Source organism: Trichomycterus rosablanca, chromosome 24 (assembly GCF_030014385.1).
Source record: "Trichomycterus rosablanca isolate fTriRos1 chromosome 24, fTriRos1.hap1, whole genome shotgun sequence".
NCBI classification, from domain to species: Eukaryota; Metazoa; Chordata; class Actinopteri; order Siluriformes; family Trichomycteridae; genus Trichomycterus; species Trichomycterus rosablanca.
Window position 1 is genome coordinate 5,377,059 of NC_086011.1, and position 22,127 is coordinate 5,399,185.

The window sequence follows — 22,127 nt, forward strand, 5'->3', positions numbered from 1 at the left end:
TATTTTTACATGTAGTTTCAATGGGCACCTGATTTAGTAAACCAATTAACATAACCTATGCCCCAAAGATTGGTGTGGATGAATACCAGTGGCCAACACTGAAACCAGGTCTTCTCTTTTGACATCAGTGTTTAATATCACTCTAAAATATTCTACAAGACTGGCTAAAATCAAACCTGGCTTTGTTTAACTCATTAGATTGGCTTACGATTTAAGATTTGGCAACTATTTAATACACTGTATATGCTAACAAGCTATTTTTAGCATGGAATTAAGCTTATTTACTAATTACCCCAATTACTTGTCACGTATCCAGCCTGTATGTGCTCCTGGAGTGCTTCTAAGTGCCACACCCCTCTCTTCGGTAGCACTCTCAGTCTCCAGCCAACGCCCCTTTTTTGATTGGTCCCCTGCTAATCACCCACAGACATATAAGGAGGTAGCTGTAGAGGACTCATTGGGGACTATTTTGTTCTATTTTAGGCAGTCTTGGTCATGTTGGACTGTGCATAGCTCATGAGTGCTTGATTTGAATTGGACTTTGATTCTGTCTGTCAGGTTGCCTTTGCTTTACTTTTGTTTTGTTTGTTTGGTTTGTTTGGTTTGTCTGTCACTTCCTGATAGCTCCTGTTTGTTCCTATTAGCTCCCATATTTACTGTTTGTTTCTGTTTATGCCTTGTTTTGTCTTGTTCCTGTTTGTTAGTCTAGTTCTTGTTTAGCTTTGTTCTTGTCCAGCTTTGTTCTTGTCCATGTTCTGAAGTCCTGTTTGTGTTAGTCTAGTTCTTGTTTAGCTTAGGGTTCATGTATTAGCATTAGCATATATGTTAGCTTTAGCATTGTTCATGTTTAGTGTTAGCATTTAGCATAGGTCACATGTTAGTCTTGTGTAACCTTGTTTTGTCTTTTGTTATCATTAAACTCTTTGTTATAACATCTCTTGTCTTGTCTTAGCCCTAATACGTTACATTACTCTATTCAGTATTACTGGGTTCAGATGAGAATTTCCAGAAAACAGATTAAGACTACATTAGATTCCACTTTTGTCAGTCAAGAACAGAAATCTGAGGCTACAGTGGGCACAGGCTTAACAGAACTAAACTATTAAAGATAAAATGTAGCTTAGTTGAATCACTAATTTGAGGGTAAATGGCATCAATCCAAGAACCCAACCATGTCAAACATTCAGGGTGGTTGTAGAGGTGTAATTGTGTGAGAAATATTTTCTGGACATACATTTGACCCCCTAACATCAAGTAATTACTATCAGAATGATTATTTGCTGACAAGCTGATCACTTATTAACTTGTTTGGATTAATCATGGAATTAGCATCATGATTAGTTTGTTAATAGTCAAAAAATCAATATATTTAGTAGGTTATATTAGTACATAGTTGTCATGTTAAATATTTAGCTTAACCTTTGAATTATTATGGTTAGATTTTGTATGTGCCCTGTGATTGTGATTGGCTAAAAATTTTGGGTATTTTGCTGTGATCATTTATGTGACACAAAGTAATCAGGATCAACCACCTAAAAGGTTAAAATTCTCTGTTCAAGCACTTTAAAGAAACATATCAGCCAAAGACAAAATATACTCAAACTGCCCTGGGGTACTTCACAAATAAATGATACCAGTGGTGTTGTGCTCCATTGGAGACCTGAAATAATAAATGACTGAATGAGTCATTCACTGCCTCAGCCCAGTTTCCTCTTCCCAAAAACCTGCTTTTGATCTCCTCCTTGTCAGTCGGGAGCTTGTATCAAATCAGGGCTTTGATAGGCAGCAGCTGTATGTGGCTAGTCACACAAGAAAAGAGTATAGCCTGTTTCTAATAATACTTAATAAAGAGGGTACTATGAGAAGATAAAATAAACATGCACAAAAGTAATGAGGTCAGTGGAAGATTAAAAACCAACTAGGCATAACATTATGACCACTGACAGGTGAAGTGAATAACACTGATTATCTCTTCATCACGGCACCTGTTAGTGGGTGGGATATATTAGGCAGCAAATGAACATTTTATCCTCAAAGTTGATGTTAGAAGCAGGAAAAATGGGCTGGCTAGACGACTGGGTCAGAGCATCTCCAGGACTGCAGGTCTTATGGGGTGTTCCCAGTCTGCAGTGGTCAGTATCTATTAAAAGTGGTCCAAGGAAGGAACAGTGGTAAACCGGCGACAGAGTCATGGACGGCCAAGGCTCACTGATGCACGTGGTGAGCAAAGGCTGGCCCATGTGGTCCGATCCAACAGACGAGCTACTGTAGCTCAAATTGCTGTAGAAGTTAATGCTGGTTCTGATAGAAAGGTGTCAGAATACACAGAGCATCTCAGTTTGTTGTGTATAGGGCTGCATAGCCACAGACCAGTCAGGGTGCCCAGGTGATCCATGTCCACCTCCGAAAATGCCAACAATGGGCACGTGAGCATCGGAACTGGAGCATCGGAACTGGACCACCGAGCAATGGAAGAAGGTGGCCTGGTCTGATGAATCACGTTTTCTTTTACATCACGTGGATGGCTGGATGCGTGTGCATCGCTTACCTGGGGAACACATGGGACCAGGATGCACAATGCTACACAACACCACTGTTCTTAGTGTTGAGTTTAATCCATTGACATTCCATTTCAAAAACAAACGGTGTTAAAATAGTGACTTTAATGTGATCTTTTCAAGCCACATTCACTGTCACATTGTGATAAAACCGTTTTAGAAACATGACTGATTCAGCAATACACTGCCAAACAACATTCTGCATGTAAATCACTGTTCTCTTGTTTTATTGACATTTTTCTTATTGTCCCAAGTTTTCTGGACTTAGCTTTGTACAAATTGTTATTCTTTGAAAAAGAGAGACACCAGATGCACCATAAGCGGTCTATTTAGTGCCCAAACTACTTTCCTGCTCTAGATTCAGCCTCCATCTGCCCTCCACTTTCATTCTAATCTTCGTAGCATTGAAGCCTTGTCTTATTTATTCAGTGTGAGATCAAGCTAACTGACCAAAATGTGAATAGTGAAAGTGGAAGGGACTGTAAATCTGTGTTGTATGTGTTTGCTCTGAATTTATCTGTGCTAACCGTGGTAACGGAGGTGCCGGCCATGTGCTGAAAACCTCTCACTAAAAATCAAAGTGTGACAACAGGGCAGCAAGAGCTGAGGCAAGCAGCATAGAGTCTGCTGACAGGGTATGATGTAAAAAACTAGCTTAAGCCATTCATTCAGGAGAGGGAAGGCTACAGAAATGATGTGCGAATGTGTATCTTCACCACATACTTGTCAGAGGTTCCATATTTACCTGACAACAAGATCCTGCAGTAAGTATGGTCATTAAGTTGTTGATTAAGCATTTTAACATGGTGCTGGACAGACCACAAGCCATTTTGCCGTATTTGACTCAATTAAACACTGATTTGTGCTAATGAGGGTGGTGGTACACCAGGTCTTCACAGTTATGTATTTATTTATATTTTCTTTATGAGGTCCTGGAGACTGCTGGACATAGACTGTCTAGCCATTCACCATTTGGTAATCAAGCATAAGCAATAAATACAACAATACATAAACATGTGGCTATTTGGCACGGACAGCTCGATGGTCCAGACTATGCAGGGCGTACAACAGATTAACCCAACCTCACAAGATTTACCTGGACAAAAGGTCACCATCCCGAACCCCTCATTTAATTTTCTTGATTCCTGAATTAATTCCTTGAACTCTGACACCTATTCAACTCTTCCTTTTCCTCTTGTCGAATGTACATTGGTCTTGTCAACAAAATGTAAAGAATTAAGCAGAAAAAATACCAAACATATGTACATTCAATTGGTTTGTTTCCCCAATAGCAATATACACCTGAAAACCTACCAAACATGTACAGCCTAACAAGGCAAAAATGCACTTTAGCATTTTACCAGCTGAAGAAGGCACTGATCTCACACCCAGCGTTTGGTAAGCTGAAATGTCATCAATAGTGTATTTACTTAGACATCAGTATGGGACAAGAATGTGAGATTAGGCTTCTTATAGACTGTAGCTTTCTCTACACACAGGCTATGTAGCCAGTGGTCAACTGTGGACCATAGGGGGGTCCTGTTGCATTTTATTGAGAAAAAATGATGTGATGGAACAGGAAAGCTAATAGGCTGGTGGTGTCATATACATGAGTGGTAGCTAAGCAATTAAAGTACAGGACTAGGATCTACCAGGTTGCCACTGCTGGGCCAATAGAGTCTCAGTTGTAAGTCACTTTGGATAAAGGCATCTGCTAAATGCTGTAAATGTAAATACATTTTTATAAGCTACCCATAGTATAGATTTTTGCACTGTTGAGGTGAGCGAATCAAATATTTGTCTATTCTCTCAGATCATCAGGCACTATGAATGATTTCGATTCAACCAAAATCAGAGAATATTAAGATAAATCCCTTTATTATGAATTTATTGAATTTCCCATGAACAAAAGGCTAGTAAATGTTGTTTGAAAACAGAACGTTTTGTCATCCTTGCTAAAAGCATAAGTATAATATCACATCGGGCGGTATAAGATAAAAAAGGTTAAGAACCCACTGCTCTAGGGGATTCAGCAATACTAAAACAAAAGCTCATGCTTCCTGTACAGACCCAGACTCAAGAACCCCTGCCTGGAGGATAGAAGTGAATCTAGCCTGTCAAACAAGATTTCTTTTAAAAGATGCACTGTGTGATGTCAGATACAATATCAAGCTCGAACTAATCTTATTTCTATTCTACAGATTCACCAAAAAAAACAAAACTGTTCCAGATTATTACCTGGTTCTTGATGTGATGCTCAACAAGTACAAATAGATGGTTTTCCATTTATCCAAACCACTGGAGTGTTTTATCAGACTTTAACTTTATGACACGACTTTATCAGCTATGTTCGGGCTAATAAAACGGGGATAACACAGCAATGATGACTTGATAGCACGGCACGAGTGAGTGTCACCGCTATGCTGTTTGCTATTTATGTTCCTATCAGACATGCTCGACTGCACCGGTGTACGAATCTCCAAGCCACATGCTGTCTGTGTTTTGACACCGCGACACCATGTACTGCAATATGTTATTACTGGCCTTCATAACACTGAAGTCAGGAGATAAAAGCTGAAGGATAAACAACACAAAGCCAGACGATAAGGTGAGAACGTTCTATTGAACATTGACATCAATGACATTCAACTAATCTATGTGCCTTTAAACTGCACTACATTTCAAAAACATAATTATTAAACAGAAACAAATCTTGGATGGTTTATTGTAATTATTATTATTATTTTTTTTTTTTCTGCAAATGATCCCCAGGTAAGGCGATCCGGGTCCTTTCTCTGTGGAGTTTGCATGTTCTTCCCGTATCTGTGTGGGTTTCCTCCGGGAGCTCTAGTTTCCTCCCACAGTCCAAAAACGTGCAAGTGAGGTGAATTAGAAATACAAAATTGTCTGTGACTGTGTCTGACATTAAACTTGTAAACTTGTGTAACCAGTAACTACCTGTTCTGTCATGAATATAACCAAAACTGTGTAAAACATGACGTTAGCCGCTCAGGTGGTGCAGTGGTAAAAATACGGTAGCACACCAGAGCTGGGATTTCCAATACATCGCATCGAATCTCAGCTCTGCCATCCGGGAGGGAGCCAGATAGGGATCTCATAACTGATGCAACTATGACCTCTGCTGGCTGGTTGATGGCGTCTGCACAGAGTAGAGGAATAATGTTGGTCAGGGTGTGGCTCTCCGTGCACAGGGCTGGTCTGCATATGAACTCGCCTCGTGCAGGTGAAAAGATGCAGTCGGTTACTCTACACCTGTCGGAGGGGGCATGTGTCAGTCTCATTCTCTACAATCGGGGCAGGGGTCAGCACCAGTAGCGCGGAAGCATAACGCAATTAAGTAAAAATGGGACACGCTAAAAATGCATAAAAAAACATGACGTTACAGTCCTAATAAATAAATAATATGCTGCATGAATATTTTAAACTCAGTTTTTTTAAGCAATTATTAATAATAATAACTATAAATTACTATTATTATTATTAGTACTACTATTATGACAAAGAAGTCATAAAAATGCAGTTGCAAAAATCCAGCACTCCCATAAAATGCCTTTAGAGAAATTTTGCTCAATTTTATGCACCATTTCCAGTTTGGTAGATTATATAGCTAATATAAAAGTTAAATTAAACCCTGAACGTATATAAAATGAGGGAGAAATAACTTTTTACTATAAATAGGAAATGTAACATTATTATTCTTTCCTACATTTTATAGGCTTCAGAAGTGGAAAGCTATAGTATGAAAGTATAAATATAAGTACTTATAAGTATATTATTATTATTATTATTATTATTATTATTATTGACAAAAAAGTCAGAAAAAGCAGTTACAAAAATTCCAAGACTCTCATGAAATGACTTCTATTTTTCAGAATAAAGAACAGAAAAATTATATATAATTGTACATTCAATTTAGCTCAATTTTATGCACCATTTCCAGTTTGATAGATTATGGTAGTTAATGTAAAAATTAAATTGAACCCTGAACGTGATGTGTTGTTACGTATATGAAAGGAGAGAGAAATAAATGTTTACTATAAACTATGAGCATTCTTCGAAAAGTTTTCACAATTTCAAAAACAAATTACACCACCTTACTGCATCGTCACCTTCCGATGCATTTTTCCCAGCGTCGTACCAACTTTATAATGCCATCAGCAAAAAAATTTTTTGGTTAAGCATGTAGCCACTGATGCAGCGCTGCTTTCACATCATCATCACATGAGAATCTTCTTCTCCTTAAAGCTTCTTTAAGTGTCCAAAAAGGTGGCAATCAGATGCTGCTAAATCCAGACTATAAGCGTCTCTCAGACACGACCAATTACTTCTCCTCCCACCCTCACAGCGTATAACCAAAATATAAAAGTGGGTAACTTTTTGAAGATCCCTCATATAAATAGGAAACGCAAAACTATTTTCCTTTCCTAAATATTATAGGCTTCAGATGTGGCAAGATATAACGTAAGTCTTATAAGTCCCTATACTCTTAATCTGACCAGTCTTTTTTCTTGTATCTTTAATATTAGAACTTCTATAGAGATCATTAAGCACCAAATTTGGTTATTTATTCTCACTTCAATTTATAGAATGGGGATTTCACCCTCTAGTTTTAGGCACTGGCATTTTGGCTTCAAAGCTTTTGTTTTCAGTGCAGACTACAGACAACAAAGCCTATTACATAAATTAATGAGCATTACTGTCGTTTAAAGGCCAGTTCCTGACTGCTGGAGAAAACAATGTGTGCACATACTAAGCAGTGGTCAAAGTTTATGGGTCAGTTTGCAACAGATTTGAACCTTAACTAATTAATTTTATACAAAATTGCTAATCAGCACAAATCTAATTGGTGTAAATAAAATTTAACATACAGAAACCCTTGTGTGATCGGGCCACTAATACCTCTGGAATTCACATCAAAAGAGTTACTGCAGCTCTCACCAAATAGGTTTGTCTCCGAGTCGAATGGCCTTGTATTCTCTTTCTGTGTTTCTCATCCTCTAATAAACATGTGTAAGATATTCTCCAATGGATCAGAGTGACTCCTGGGTATCCTGATGCAACTGTGAGAAACAGATATGAACTTTTCCCCTCACCAGTCTATTTTCTTTCATTCCCGTCATAATAGTCACTAAAATCTCCCCTCAAAACTGAAACGTTGAGATTGGCAATCTATCAGGACAAGTCTTGCTTCTGTGAGAGGTGAGTATCTTGCTGTAGGTGGGTTTTACCCCTGCATAAGTGATTGATTAAATTAAATCTGTGATTTATGAGCAGAAATAACATTTTCAATTTCAGTCAGATAATGGTGAAGAAGATCCATCACTCTAGAACAGAATACAATTCTGTAATGCTGTATTACCAATTTTAATTCTTTTGGGAAAATGATTTGAAATTCATAAAGAAGAAAAAAACACAAATAGAAAACAGTCAGAATGTCAATGATTGACTGACTTTTAAAATACACTACATGGGTATAGTTGGCATCTAGACTCAAACTGAGGGTATGAGTGGATCAGACACAGCAGCGCTGCTGTCCACTCTGTGACACACTCCTACCTAGTTGGTCCACCTTGTAGATGTAAAGTCAGAGACGATCGCTCATCTATTGCTGCTGTTTTAGTTGGTCATCTTCGAGACCTTCATCAGTGGTCACAGAATGCTGCCCACGGGGCGCTGTTGGCTAGATATTTTTGGTTGGTGGACTATTCTCAGTCCAGCAGGGACAGTGAGGTGTTTTAAAAACTCCAGCAGCATTGCTGTGTCTAATCCACTCATACCAGCACAACATACACTAACACACCACCACCATGTCAGTGTCACTGCAGTGCTGAGAATGATCCACCACCCAAATAATACATGTTCTGTAGTGGTCCTGTGGGGGTCCTGACCATTGAAGAACAGAATGAAAGGGCATGCAGAGAAACAGATGGACTACAGTCAGTAATTGTAGAACTAAAAAGTGCTTCTTTATGGTAAGTGGAGCTGATAAAATGGACAGTGAGTGTAGAAACAAGGAGGTGGCTTTAATGTGATCGGTGTATATACAGTGTATCACAAAAGTGAGTACACCCCTCACATTTCTGCAAATATTTCATTATATCTTTTCATGGGACAACACTATAGACATGAAACTTGGATATAACTTAGAGTAGTCAGTGTACAACTTGCATAGCAGTGTAGATTTACTGTCTTCTGAAAATAACTCAACACACAGCCATTAATGTCTAAATGGCTGGCAACATAAGTGAGTACACCCCACAGTGAACATGTCCAAATTGTGCCCAAATATGTCATTGTCCCTCCCTGGTGTCATGTGTCAAGGTCCCAGGTGTAAATGGGGAGCAGGGCTGTTAAATTTGGTGTTTTGGGTACAATTCTCTCATACTGGCCACTGGATATTCAACATGGCACCTCATGGCAAAGAACTCTCTGAGGATGTGAGAAATAGAATTGTTGCTCTCCACAAAGATGGCCTGGGCTATAAGAAGATTGCTAACACCCTGAAACTGAGCTACAGCATGGTGGCCAAGGTCATACAGCGGTTTTCCAGGACAGGTTCCACTCGGAACAGGCTTCGCCAGGGTCGACCAAAGAAGTTGAGTCCACGTGTTCGGCGTCATATCCAGAGGTTGGCTTTAAAAAATAGACACGAGTGCTGCCAGCATTGCTGCAGAGGTTGAAGACGTGGGAGGTCAGCCTGTCAGTGCTCAGACCATACGCCGCACACTGCATCAACTCGGTCTGCATGGTCGTCATCCCAGAAGGAAGCTGACGCACAAGAAAGCCCGCAAACAGTTTGCTGAAGACAAGCAGTCCAAGAACATGGATTACTGGAATGCCCTGTGGTCTGACGAGACCAAGATAAACTTGTTTGGCTCAGATGGTGTCCAGCATGTGTGGCGGCGCCCTGGTGAGAAGTACCAAGACAACTGTATCTTGCCTACAGTCAAGCATGGGGGTGGTAGCATCATGGTCTTGGGCTGCATGAGTGTTGCTGGCACTGGGGAGCTGCAGTTCATTGAGGGAAACATGAATTCCAACATGTACTGTGACATTCTGAAACCGAGCATGATCCCCTCCCTTCGAAAACTGGGCCTCATGGCAATTTTCCAACAGGATAACGACCCCAAACACAACCTCCAAGATGACAACTGCCTTGCTGAGGAAGCTGAAGGTAAAGGTGATGGACTAAACCCAATTGAGCACCTGTGGCACATCCTCAAGTGGAAGGTGGAGGAGTTCAAGGTGTCTAACATCCACCAGCTCCGTGATGTCATCATGGAGCAGTGGAAGAGGATTCCAGTAGCAACCTGTGCAGCTCTGGTGAATTCCATGCCCAGGAGGGTTAAGGCAGTGCTGGATAATAATGGGCTTTGGGCACTTTGGGCACAATTTGGACATGTTCACTGTGGGGTGTACTCACTTATGTTGCCAGCCATTTAGACATTAATGGCTGTGTGTTGAGTTATTTTCAGAAGACAGTAAATCTACACTGCTATACAAGTTGTACACTGACTACTCTAAGTTATATCCAAGTTTTATTTCTATAGTGTTGTCCCATGAAAAGATATAATGAAATATTTGCAGAAATGTGAGGGGTGTACTCACTTTTGTGATACACTGTATATATATATATATATATATATACAGTATATACATAGAGAGAGAAAGCGATTGGCCAATCAACGGCATTCATGTTTAAAATAACCAATAGGTTGCCAGATTTCTGACAGTGTGTTGCATCCACAATCCAGCCTCTCATGCGCTGTTTAAAGAAGATGAATCTTGACAATCAGATTTCCTCCCACAAACCTGTCAGTAGGTGGATTGACCTCTATAACTGAGGTGTGAATGAGAAAGTAAGTGACAACCCAAGTGAGTGTTGCCCTGTGATGGATTGGTTCCTCTATTCAGGGTGTATCCACCCTCGTGCCCGGTGTGACTAGGCCGAACATCAAAGTCATTGAAGCCTGACATTTTATGGCCGTTCAGGTTCTGCTCCGGTACACACAAGTGCAGAATGGCTTTAAACCCTCCATCATTTAGTGCTGAGAGGTGAAGTCAGTCAGCACGGCTACTGCAACGGCCCTCCGGCTGTGGCCGCGGATGGTGACAACGCCGGCACTACCACATAGCTCAATGCTGCCACACTTTATGCCTGCAGAGGGCAACTTCATTAGATTCTGTCCTGAAATATAATTTATCTCTCGCACTATTTTTTTCAAATGTAGTTGTTTCCTTTTTAGATAGAAAAATGAAAACTCTTTTGTGAGTGTGTGTGCATCTATCATGTCTGTAGTTTCTCACTTATAATTTCTTGCATGGTGCCAAAGCAGAAAGAAAACAACTAGTGTGTTTGGCCAGGCAATTACTGGGAAAAACAAATGTGTTATAAAATCCAGCTTTAAACATACGTTAAATGGCCAAATGTATGTAGACACCCGACCATGAGCTTGTTTGGCATACCAAGTTGTGGCAGGTAAAAAACAAGAATATATTATTTCTTTTTTATTTTTAGTAGATTCTTATTACTGCAAAAAAATAAAAAAAAATAAAAAAAAACTGAAATACATCAGGGTGTTACAATTATTAATTTTAAAATGTTGGGAATACATTTTCAAGTAAACAATAGATTGGAGGAGTTGCCAGCTTTAATCCATTGTATAGTTTTTATAAGCAGGTTTTTATTTATTTATTTATTAGGAATTTAATGTAATGTTTTACACACTTTGGTTACATTCATGACAGAAACAGTAGTTACTGGTTGCACAAGATTATTCAGTTCAAGTTTTAATGTCAAACAGTCATAGACAATGTTCACTAATGTATCACTAATTCACCTCACTTGCATGTTTTTGGACTGTGGACCCAGAGAAAGGACCGGGACTGCTCCACCTGGGAATTGAACCCAGAAACTTCTTGCTGTGAGGCGACACCGTGTGGTGACATTTACTTTTTTGGCTTTTAGCAAATGCTTTTATCCAAAGTGACTTACAGAACTGTGACAGCATATTGTCAATTAAAGGTTAAGGGCCTCGCTCAAGGTCCCAAAAGCGGCAACCTGCCAGTGGTGGGGCTTAAACCAGCGACATTTTGATTACTAGTCCTGTACCTTAACCACAGTGAACCACTGTATATATATTGTAACAGTATGTTGTTGTAACAGTAAATTATATATACAGTATATATAAGCATATACTGTATATAAGCATTCTTTTAATTTATCATCTGTCAACTGGTTATGTTGGGTCTAGAGCCTATGTAGTAAATACTAGGTCCCATGACAGAATGTACATAATTTAGACCAGTTCACAGTACATAATTTGGAAAGTAAATATTGTAAATATTAGAACCCAGGTCCCTAAGACTGTAGTTGCGTCCGAAATTGCATACTTCCATACTCGATAGTACGCGAAATGACGACGCGAGAGCGGTTAGTATGTCCGAATACATAGTATACACAAAGAGGTACGCGAGAAGTACCCGGATGACCTACTTATTGGGCAGCCATGTTTGAGTATGCAAGCGATGCACACTTGTGGTCCGCTAATGTATCCCATAATGCAACTGGAGCTGCGTAGGCATTCGAAGCGGAATAAGAAACAAGAAAGATAGCGGAAAACGGAACGTTCTCTGTTTACAAGTGTAAGTAAGATAAATAAAATAACAATTTTAAAGACGAATAAATAACAAAAAGACGATAAATATCCAAAATTTTGGCGAGTGGGTCTGTAACTATGGTGATATTACGTCATCACGTCCTCACGTCATCACTTGTCGTTGGTAAGATGGCGGATGTAGTACGGAGCTGTGTTGTGTTCTGTACTGGAAGTATGTACTTTTTTACCAACCGAGTAGTGCATACTTCCTCCAATCTAATACGTACTCTGTAAGTATGCGATTCCGGACGCAGCTTGTGTTTAAAATTAAAAGTGATGCAGCAGGAAGTTTTAGTGCCACAAACATTTCTTTACCTGACACTGAGCAGTGTACTGTAGGTCAGGTTCAATAATAACTACTAAATCTATATTCATGGTGCTGTCAAGAAGCCTCTCAAAAAAGGAGAAAAAGCTTCTCATCCCACTTTCCCCTGAATCAAAAATGCCTGAATCATTTCTGAACACCCATCTGTATAGAACAGCACTAACGAGAGATTTCACACAGGAGAAGTTGGCATAGTTGGCAAAAGAGAAAAGTGATACCGTCTAGCAACAGGAAAATTTTGGAACTAACCAGCTGGCATGATGCATCCAGAATGATTAGTGCTCCAATTATTAAACGACTAGACCATGATGCAAATACAACAGCAGCTGGAACATCAGTATTAACAGGTCTTAATAATATGTATTTATTGCTAGATTAGTTATTATATTTCATATAAAGGTAACTTCATTACTAATTATTTATTCTTATTTCTTTTCTTTTTTAAATTCTTAGAACAACATTAGTTCCTCTTATTACAAATGCAAATCTTTATTGAAAAAACTAAAAGCTATTTAAACATTGCTGCTTTTAATAATAATTAATAACTTCAAAGTCCAGCAAAATCAGATCAACTGACCCACAGCAGGGCCCATTAACTGAAGCTGTATACTGACAGTGTCATTAGTGTGCGTTCAGTACGCTGCTTCTTCATTGGTATCCATTCACCTTGGCAGACTGCTGCCTCCTCCCAAGTCTTAAATTATATTAGCTTTTCGTCACTTGCCAAGTTAGCTGGCAGATAACAATCAATAATGAGTTCACTGCAAATAGAGACGTGCCAGAATCCCCCTGCGCTACATACTGAGGAACATGAAATGTGATTATCAGAGCTGAAAGATTTCATTTTACTTTCATTTTATGAACAGGGAAGGGAAAGAGTTTATAGTTGTGTGCGTGTGTGCGTGTTATAAATGAAAAAAGGACAGGATGCATTATAGTGGAGAAAAGGGGCATAATGAGGGTGGGTATAAATTATATAAGGAGCATTTAGAGATAATAAGCATTTATAGTACTATGAGTTGTCACAGCTGATAAAAAAAGCTATATAAAGCCTAACAGTTTAACCATTATACTGTATAAAGAAAAACACAGAAAAATAATAAAATCTAATTAGGAGAAAAATGATTTGGAAAAAAATGTAAATAAAGAACTTATTTGCTACCAGTGTTGTAAAAAGTTACAGTTTTTTAAAACTAGATTTTTTTTTTTTTTGTAGTACATATTACATGTATCATCATGACATCTATAAGGGCATCATTAGCGCTAAAAGGTATATAATCCCTGTTTAGACAACCTCAGGCAACGTTAACCAGTCTTTCTACACACTACAACAGCACGGCTGCATAGTTAGAATGTGCAGATGATAGCTTGGCTTGCCTGCAGTCTATTAAAATATGAGGCCAGTATTAGGCAAAAAAAATACAAAAACCTGCATAATGATAGATTGGTATGTGTAGTCATTGTCAAAATATTGTCAATTTTTCGCCGAACAGACAAGTACTTTTGAAACTATTTTATATAATGCTAAACTAAAACTACATTTAAATTCATTAATAAAAAAAACAATAATTTAAAATAAGCTTGTAAAGCCCCACAACAAATGCCTAAAGTTTATCCCAAAATAAAAAAAAAAATTAAATAGTAATAATAATAAAAACTATATACGTAACACTACAATAACACTGATCTAAACAAGACTTTTGACATATACTTATGTCATCTGTTTTCTTACTTATATTGTGACATGTGAAGCAGAATGAACCCTTGGTACTAATTTGGTGTCTCAGTGTAAAGAAAATCCTAGACATTGAGCCTCTATAAAGACTTAAGATATCTTCATATCGCATTATTGGGTCAATTAATTGCGATGCTTTAATAATTAATTCATAAGAAGCCAAACTGACACATTTCGGCTGAACTTGTGAACTCGGTCCCAAACTAAACCTAAATTTAAATCATTTAATAAAAACAATAATAAGAAAAAACTTGTAAAACCACAGAACAAATCCCCACAATTTATCCCAAAATTACACAAATAATTAAATAACATCAAAAAAAACTATAAACTACAATAACACTGATCTAAACAAGGCTAATGGGACACACTGTCATCTGTTTTCTTTCAAATTTTGTATCATGTACAGCAGAATGCACATTAATAAGAAAAACTTCAAAACCACTGAGCCCTTATTGAATATTCTTTATGTCTGGCTTATTTTCTTCTTGCTCGGCTTTGAGGCTCTAACGTTGGCTGAAAGTGGGGCAGCACTGATCTTTCTCTGTCTGTCTGTGTTCTCTGTTAGAACAAAATGCTGAAGAGTCTGAGGGCTTGATGAGACACTGGAGATCCTGCTAATGGTTTTACTGTTTTAATATCTCATTTTATATATAATATATAATATGAAATAAATTCTATAAACATATTACATTAACATCGTTGTATTGAAATAATGTATTTAACATCATTTAACATCAACTGTCACTTTTACTAAGTCTCACAAGTCACTGACAGTGACGTTCATGAATCAACCGTATCCAGGGTGTCACAACAAAGAATTTAAAAGTCTCCCCAAAGTAGAGAAGCTTGTGATCTTAAAAGTATAAAATAGAATATTTAATATTAAAATCAAAGCAGTAAGTGTGGTGAAAATCAAACAAATCAGCTAGATAACACCACCCCAACTGTAAAATATAGTGATGGGATGCTTTTTAGCAGTAAGGGTTGGTCAGGATTGGTGGATAAATAAATGGAAAACAAGGATAGATTTTTGTCATGCAGGAAACTTAAACTATTGCAATTTTAATGTCTATGTCAAATCTTTAAATCTGCAAAACCTCTTTTCTAACCTATCAAAAGCTTCAAAATAATCCCACTTCAATGTGCAAATGTAATTGAGACATATCCAAAAATACTACTGACTGCAATAATTGTCAATGGGGGACCGCCCCAATAAAAAGGGACTAAATACTTATGTTTTTTTTTTCTAATTTTGACTTTACTAAGTAAATTAATGTCTGATTGAAAAACATAAATAAATAAATGTTTATAGTCAATTTTTTTTTACCATGTGGACTTTCTCAACACCCTCCCATATCCCCAAAACATGCAGAAGGTGAATTTGCATCTCTACACTGTTTGGTAGGTATAAGTGAATTGAACCAACCGCTTTGTCCTGATCAGAGTCATGGTCCAGTACCACCCGAAAACACTGAGTGCAAGGCATGAATACACTGGACAAGACAAGGTGTCAATCTATAGCATAACTATACACCCACGTATTCACTCACTCACACCTAAGAGCAACCTTGGAGCAAATTCATCTTCGGCATGTTTTTGGCAGGTGAGAGGACACTGGACTACTGAGAAGGAACCCATGCAGTTACAGGGACAACATGCAGCACTTCTTACAGACAGTGAACCTCAGGACCCTTGGAAAAGAGATTTACTAGTAATAGTTTAGAGAAAATACAATGTTGATGACATTTATTCCCTAGAATAACAAGAGATCAGAATAAACACAACACAAAAGTCACATTTACGATGATCTTTGTGTAGATTAACACAGCATTTAGGCGATTAGCCTAGGGCTTTCAGCTATCAACTGAAAGATTGAGAGTTTGAATCCCAGCTCTGCCATACAGCCACTGTTGGGCCCTTGAGCAAGGCCTTTAACCCTGTCTGCTCCAGGGCGGCGTACAATGGCTGACCCTGCACTCTGACCCCAGCTTCCAAACAAGCCGAGATATACGAAGAAAGAATTTCATTGTACTGTACACCTGTATATGTATATATGACAATATAGGCATTCTATTCTATCTCTGTTTTTGTTGTATCTATTTAGTTTATGATCTGATACTAAACACTGCTCGCTCGTATTATCTGACCTCATTTATTTATTTGAACTCTATTTTTGTTGTGTCCTCTCTCACTGCCCCTCTCACTTTTTCTCTCTGAGCTCTGTGGTTTTCCTCATGCTGTGCTGAGCTGAATATGACAGCAGCCAATGTGGGCAAACAGGCACGCGATGTGTAACATCACTTAGTGTAACCTAGTGGAAGATCCCGGCACAAGTGCACGCTGGAGTCTTTGACACGCAAGGCTCACTCATTCACTCACTCACTCACTCGCTCGCTCTCTCTCTCTCTCGGTAAAGAGAAATATGCTCAATTGAGTTTTTATAAAACCTTAATTCCAAAAAAAGTTGGGACAGTAAGTAGACGCAAATGAAGACAGAATACAGTTATGAATGAACTGTCTTTAACATATTTTCAGGTAAATAAATGCAATATTTAATGCTTTATAGTTTACTGCTTTTTATTAATATATGCTAATTACTAATTTAATGCATAGAACACATTCCAAAAATGTTGGGACAGAATTTTAAAGCACAAAAAAACTAAAAAAATATGTCTTTCACATACAATATAAAGAATGCAGCAGGTAATGTTGGTGCCACACAGCTCCAGAGGGCTGGTGACCTCAGTTTGACCCATTATTCCAATTACTTTTTTGTTATGTTTGTACTTCCCATTGAAATTTATTATTTCAAGTAACTAACCACTTTATTTAGATTAAGTGGTAATTCAAAACCTATTCCACATAAGTAAGAATTCCATTACAGGGCATAACACCCTACAATTCACTTACTCACACCTAGAGGCAATTTAGAGTTGCCAAAAACTCTATTACCATGTTTTGATAGGTTGAAGGAAACTGAAGTAGCTGGAGAAAACCAACATGGAAATACTAGAGTTCACAAAGACTACAACCAGAACCAGAGTTTATCGACACTATGTTGTTGCATTTATATCTCTAGTATGTTCCCCTAACTGATCAATATGAGATCAGTGATCTAGTATTTATTTTTGTTAGTGGCCTGTGTCCTTAGGCTACTATAAACGGCCTACAACACATAGTCTGAGGGTCAGTGGTTAGTCTGTATGTCCAATTGCCCAAGCAAGCATGAATTTGTAAAAAAAACTGTAGCACAGATAGTCACTACATGTGTGGTACAACTGTGCAATTATAATTCTAAATATTATTGATTATTATAATTCTAAATATATCATAATAATGAACTGTACACACACACACACACACACACACACACACACACACACATACACACACAGATAGATAGATGAAACGGAATCTGTAATAATCTATACATCAATTCTTGCTCATTCATTTTTACTAACTGCTTCATCCTGGTTACATTCTGGTGTTTGAAGCACCAATCCGAAAACACTTAGCACAAGGAATGAACACACTTTTTGTTTTATCAAACACACATACATTAAGCTATATATGTATTAAATCTATAATTCAGTGCCTTTGATATACAACAATCAAAACTTAAATTTTTTGTTTTTGTCTTGTGCCCTCGACTAAAGCAGATCTGATCTTGAAAAACAAAAAAAGGATTTTAATTGAATAACAGTTGGGGGTGATGTGACGGATTTTGTCACTGATGTTGGGATGTTGAGTAATTGATGTTGGGATCATAACTATAACATAATTACAATTTGTGGTACACTACAGTTAAAAAATAACAACCATTGTTCATCTATTATAAATATGGCACTTTAAACAGTTTATAAATTTTAAAATAAAATGTGTCACAGATAATTACATTAATTAACATCAATGTTATTTATTTATTATTTATTTATTATTTATTTATATATCATTTATAAATTTGCTCATTTTTGTGCTGGCTGGTTTTGTGGTGCAGTTTTTCGGCCTACCCGCATAGTCAACGTGGTCAGTCAGTTTGTCCAAACTGATTTATGCACACATCTAAATCGCTGTGTAGAAGCGTTTTATTTTTAAGTAAAAAGTAATCCGCTTCTTAATATGTAATTACAGTGTAATTACATTGTATTTATCTTACATTTTCAGGTCCTAAATACACTAATAATTACTGATTTTTTGTGAATGGCTTGTATTGATGCCTCAAGCTACAGTGTTTGTGCTACACCTCATAGTCAGAATAGTCTGTATGTCCAAGCAGATCTGATCTTGTAAAGAACAAATACGGATTTAAACTCTAGAGTGAGCATGATGTGGCCCAAAATGATGTACATTAAACTTTTCTTTTTGGTTAGAAGATATTTAGAACATGTAGAAATTTTTTTAAATTGATGTATAAAGGATTTATGATCACATAATGATACCAGATAATATATGTCAAACAACATTAAAAGTACATACAAACATAAAAAGTAGAAGATGAGTATGGCAAGTGGACATGGTCAAATTTTTAAGCCTCCTCACAACCTCACAAAATCTACTTTCACATATAACATGTGACTTTTTCTATTTTTCTTAATTTTTTTTGTTAAATGCCTGATCCAATTTATTGATTTATTTATTTTACTTCTAGCAGATGTAAGTTGTTTTGTTATTATGTTATTACATTTTACTATTATAGACACATTTAATAAAATAATCATTGTTTCTATTAACAATTATTAATGCAGTTCTTACTATTTTTTAATTATTTATATTATTAAATTATTATATAATGAAATTATTATTACTATTATTTTATAAATGTAATTTAAATTAAATTAGAATTTAAAGTACATGGGGTGAAATTTTTGAGGGCTAATTATTTTTAGAGATGAAATGACAATTCTGCATTGTGGGATTTTTATTAATAATAATAATAATAATAATTTAGTCTGAATTTGACTAGCGAGGGATTAAGTATTTATGAAGCACAAACACAAGCTCTAACCCTAAAGTTAAACCATACCTGCAAGTTCATATAAACTGTTGTTAATGTGCAAGTGTAAGACCATGTTATGTTATGGTTAAGTCTGGCACGACCTCAGTGACACCACAACGAGCCCACAAACATGGCAACACATAACAAAAAAACCCTTTTTAATCATTTGCCATGAGAAAACAGCATCTCTTACTGCCCCCGTCACTCTATTGAGTTCCCAGAGCTTTAGGAGAAACTTTATATTCCCACCAACACTGTGAATAATCACATTCACACTAAGACTGGAAAATGTAAAAAAGTCAAATAAAACAAACAAAAAACAAACATAAAACCCTTTAAATCCAGGTGCCGTTAACATTTAATAAATGAAAAGTAATACCATTTCCAGAGCAGACAGTGAGTCAGACATGAATATTGATCTATGATGAATAAAAGCGTACCTTCATTACCGGTCGTGGCTCTGGAGCCCAGCACCTGCAGGGATATAGTCCACAGAAGGAGAAAGATAACCCCTGGATCTGATGCCATTGTGAAAATGTGAGGAGCGCAGGGAGCAGCTCCCTCTCACGTTCTCTCTCACTCGCACTCTCCTACTCTCTCTTTCTTGTGTTCACTCTCGCGCTCTCGCTCCTTTACGCTCGGCTACGGCGGGAAAGCGGAGCAGGCTTGAGCTGAAACTCGGAGTGCGTGCGGCTCAGCCTGCTCGCACTTAGGCACATGCGATGCAGCCAGACTCAGCATGGGGGGTGTGTTCAATTCTCAACATCACAATTTAACAACCAATCAGAGTGTAAGGCTTTACACTAGAGCTTTACATTCAACCAGGACCCACGCAGGACCAGCGGGTACAGACGCAACAGCTTGAAGTGCTGGACTTAATTGAAGGGTTGTGGGATGAAATGGGAGGTTAAACAGTCCAGTATGGGTGGAAATGGTATATTGGTATACGTCTTATAAAATACCTAAGAATGATAATTATATATCATTTTCAATAACTTGTTTTTACTGACCCTTATTCATCAAGGAAGACATCAGAGCACCCAGCATGCTGTCCACACTGTCAGAAAAAGTACCAAAGCATCACCACAAGCCATGACTTGACATGATGACTCAAATTCATGACTCGAGTACTTTAAATGTCTTCTAACCAGTATGACCAGTATAGCACATAAAGTAACATGTAAAAAATCAAAGAAATTGTCTGATTTATAAGTGTTACAAAGACGTGTAAGCTTTCCTTTTTGTAAAGTTCCTGTACAATGATGTAAATGGCTAATTTGAAATAATAGAAAGTGCGTAGTTGAAAGCTCCACCACTGCTAACTTGCCTCTGTGGAGCCTTGAACAAGGTCCTCAACCCAATGGAGATACAGACAGTCCACATAAAGTTAATATAGAAAAATAAAGAGTGTATAATTAAATATATATTTGGCACTAAAATACACCATTGTAATATCCAGTGACACAGATACTATTAATATGTGAGGTTTTTTTCTTCAATTACTATTTAATTATTTCTTCTTCTTCTGATTTTGTGCACCATTCTCACAGAAACTTGAATATTATTATTGAAAATTGCAGCTTATTATTTATCCCACATATAAAAGGTCATGAATAATCAACAAGATTAGATGGATATGTTGTAAATGGACTTAATGAGTAAATTCAGAGTACTTTAAATGTCTTCTCCATAATGTAAAAAATCTTTTTTATTTTATTTAAAACAGGGTTACAAAGACATGAGAGCTCTAGTTCCTCCACAATGATGTAAATGACTAATTTGAAATAATAGAAAGTGCTTAGTTAAAAGCTCCACCACTGCTAACTTGCCACTGTGGACCCTTGAACAAGGTCCTCATCCCAGTAGAGATCCAGACAGTACAAATACAGTAAATATAGAAAAATAAAGAGTGTATAATTAAATAATTTGGCACCAAAATACACCATCATAACATCCAGAAATGATACCCATACCATTAATATATGTGAGTTTTTTTCAATTACTATTTAATTCCTCCTTATTCTTCTGATTTCTTTGCACCATTTTCACAGAAACTTAAATATTATTATTTATCATGAATCATGAATAATCAACAAGAATTAACAAGATAATAATAATAATGGGACCACCTTGACCATCGTGTTCGCTCTATGGATCTTCCCCATGCACCCTCCAACAGCTGTGGGATGCACTGCAGTCAGCATGGCTTTAGCTACCTGTGACAACCTACCAGGACCTTACTGAGTCACTCCCAGCCCGTCTAGCTGCTGCTGTATATGACGACTATATATATATATATATATATATTCTTTGTTGTTGAAAAGATCTAGCTGATTTTTTGCACCATTTTTACAGAAACCTGAATCTTAATTAGTAAAAAAATGAGTTTTCAACCGAAAGCTTATTATTTATCCCACATACACACCAAAGGTCATCAACAATCAACAAGATCAGATGGATTTGTTGTATAACAGCTCGAGGCGAAGACATGAAGGATTATTGCATATTGAATTATTGTTTGGCTGATATTTGACTTTTTTCGCTCATGGCCATATCTGATACAGTCACTTCTTCGTCCTTTGTTAGGAAAATGTCCTCTGCATAAAATAGTCTGTGGTTTCATGTTTTTATTATTAGAAACCTTTGCCAGGTGTATTTAATGAATTGTATCTTACCTCCACTGCCACATACGTTGGTATTGATAAAAATGCCAATATGCCAAAAATAAAACCCTCATTGTGATCTGATTTTACAGGTCTCCTTATTGGTGAACTAAAACTATTTATTAATACTAAAATACACAAATATTTGATGCACAAAAGTTGCGAGA

The 22,127-nt window shown here is 37.2% G+C and overlaps 1 protein-coding gene across 1 annotated transcript in view; it reads right to left on the minus strand.

Moving 5' to 3' along the window:
* epha8 (eph receptor A8) overlaps positions 1–19,886 on the minus strand; it is a 57,326-nt gene extending 37,440 nt beyond the window's left edge. The window contains exon 1 of the mRNA XM_062986899.1: positions 19,738–19,886. Coding sequence (XP_062842969.1) covers positions 19,738–19,825 — 88 coding nt within the window. The 5' untranslated portion in view covers positions 19,826–19,886. The remainder of the gene's footprint in view (positions 1–19,737) is intronic.
* Between the last annotated feature and the right edge of the window lie 2,241 nt (positions 19,887–22,127).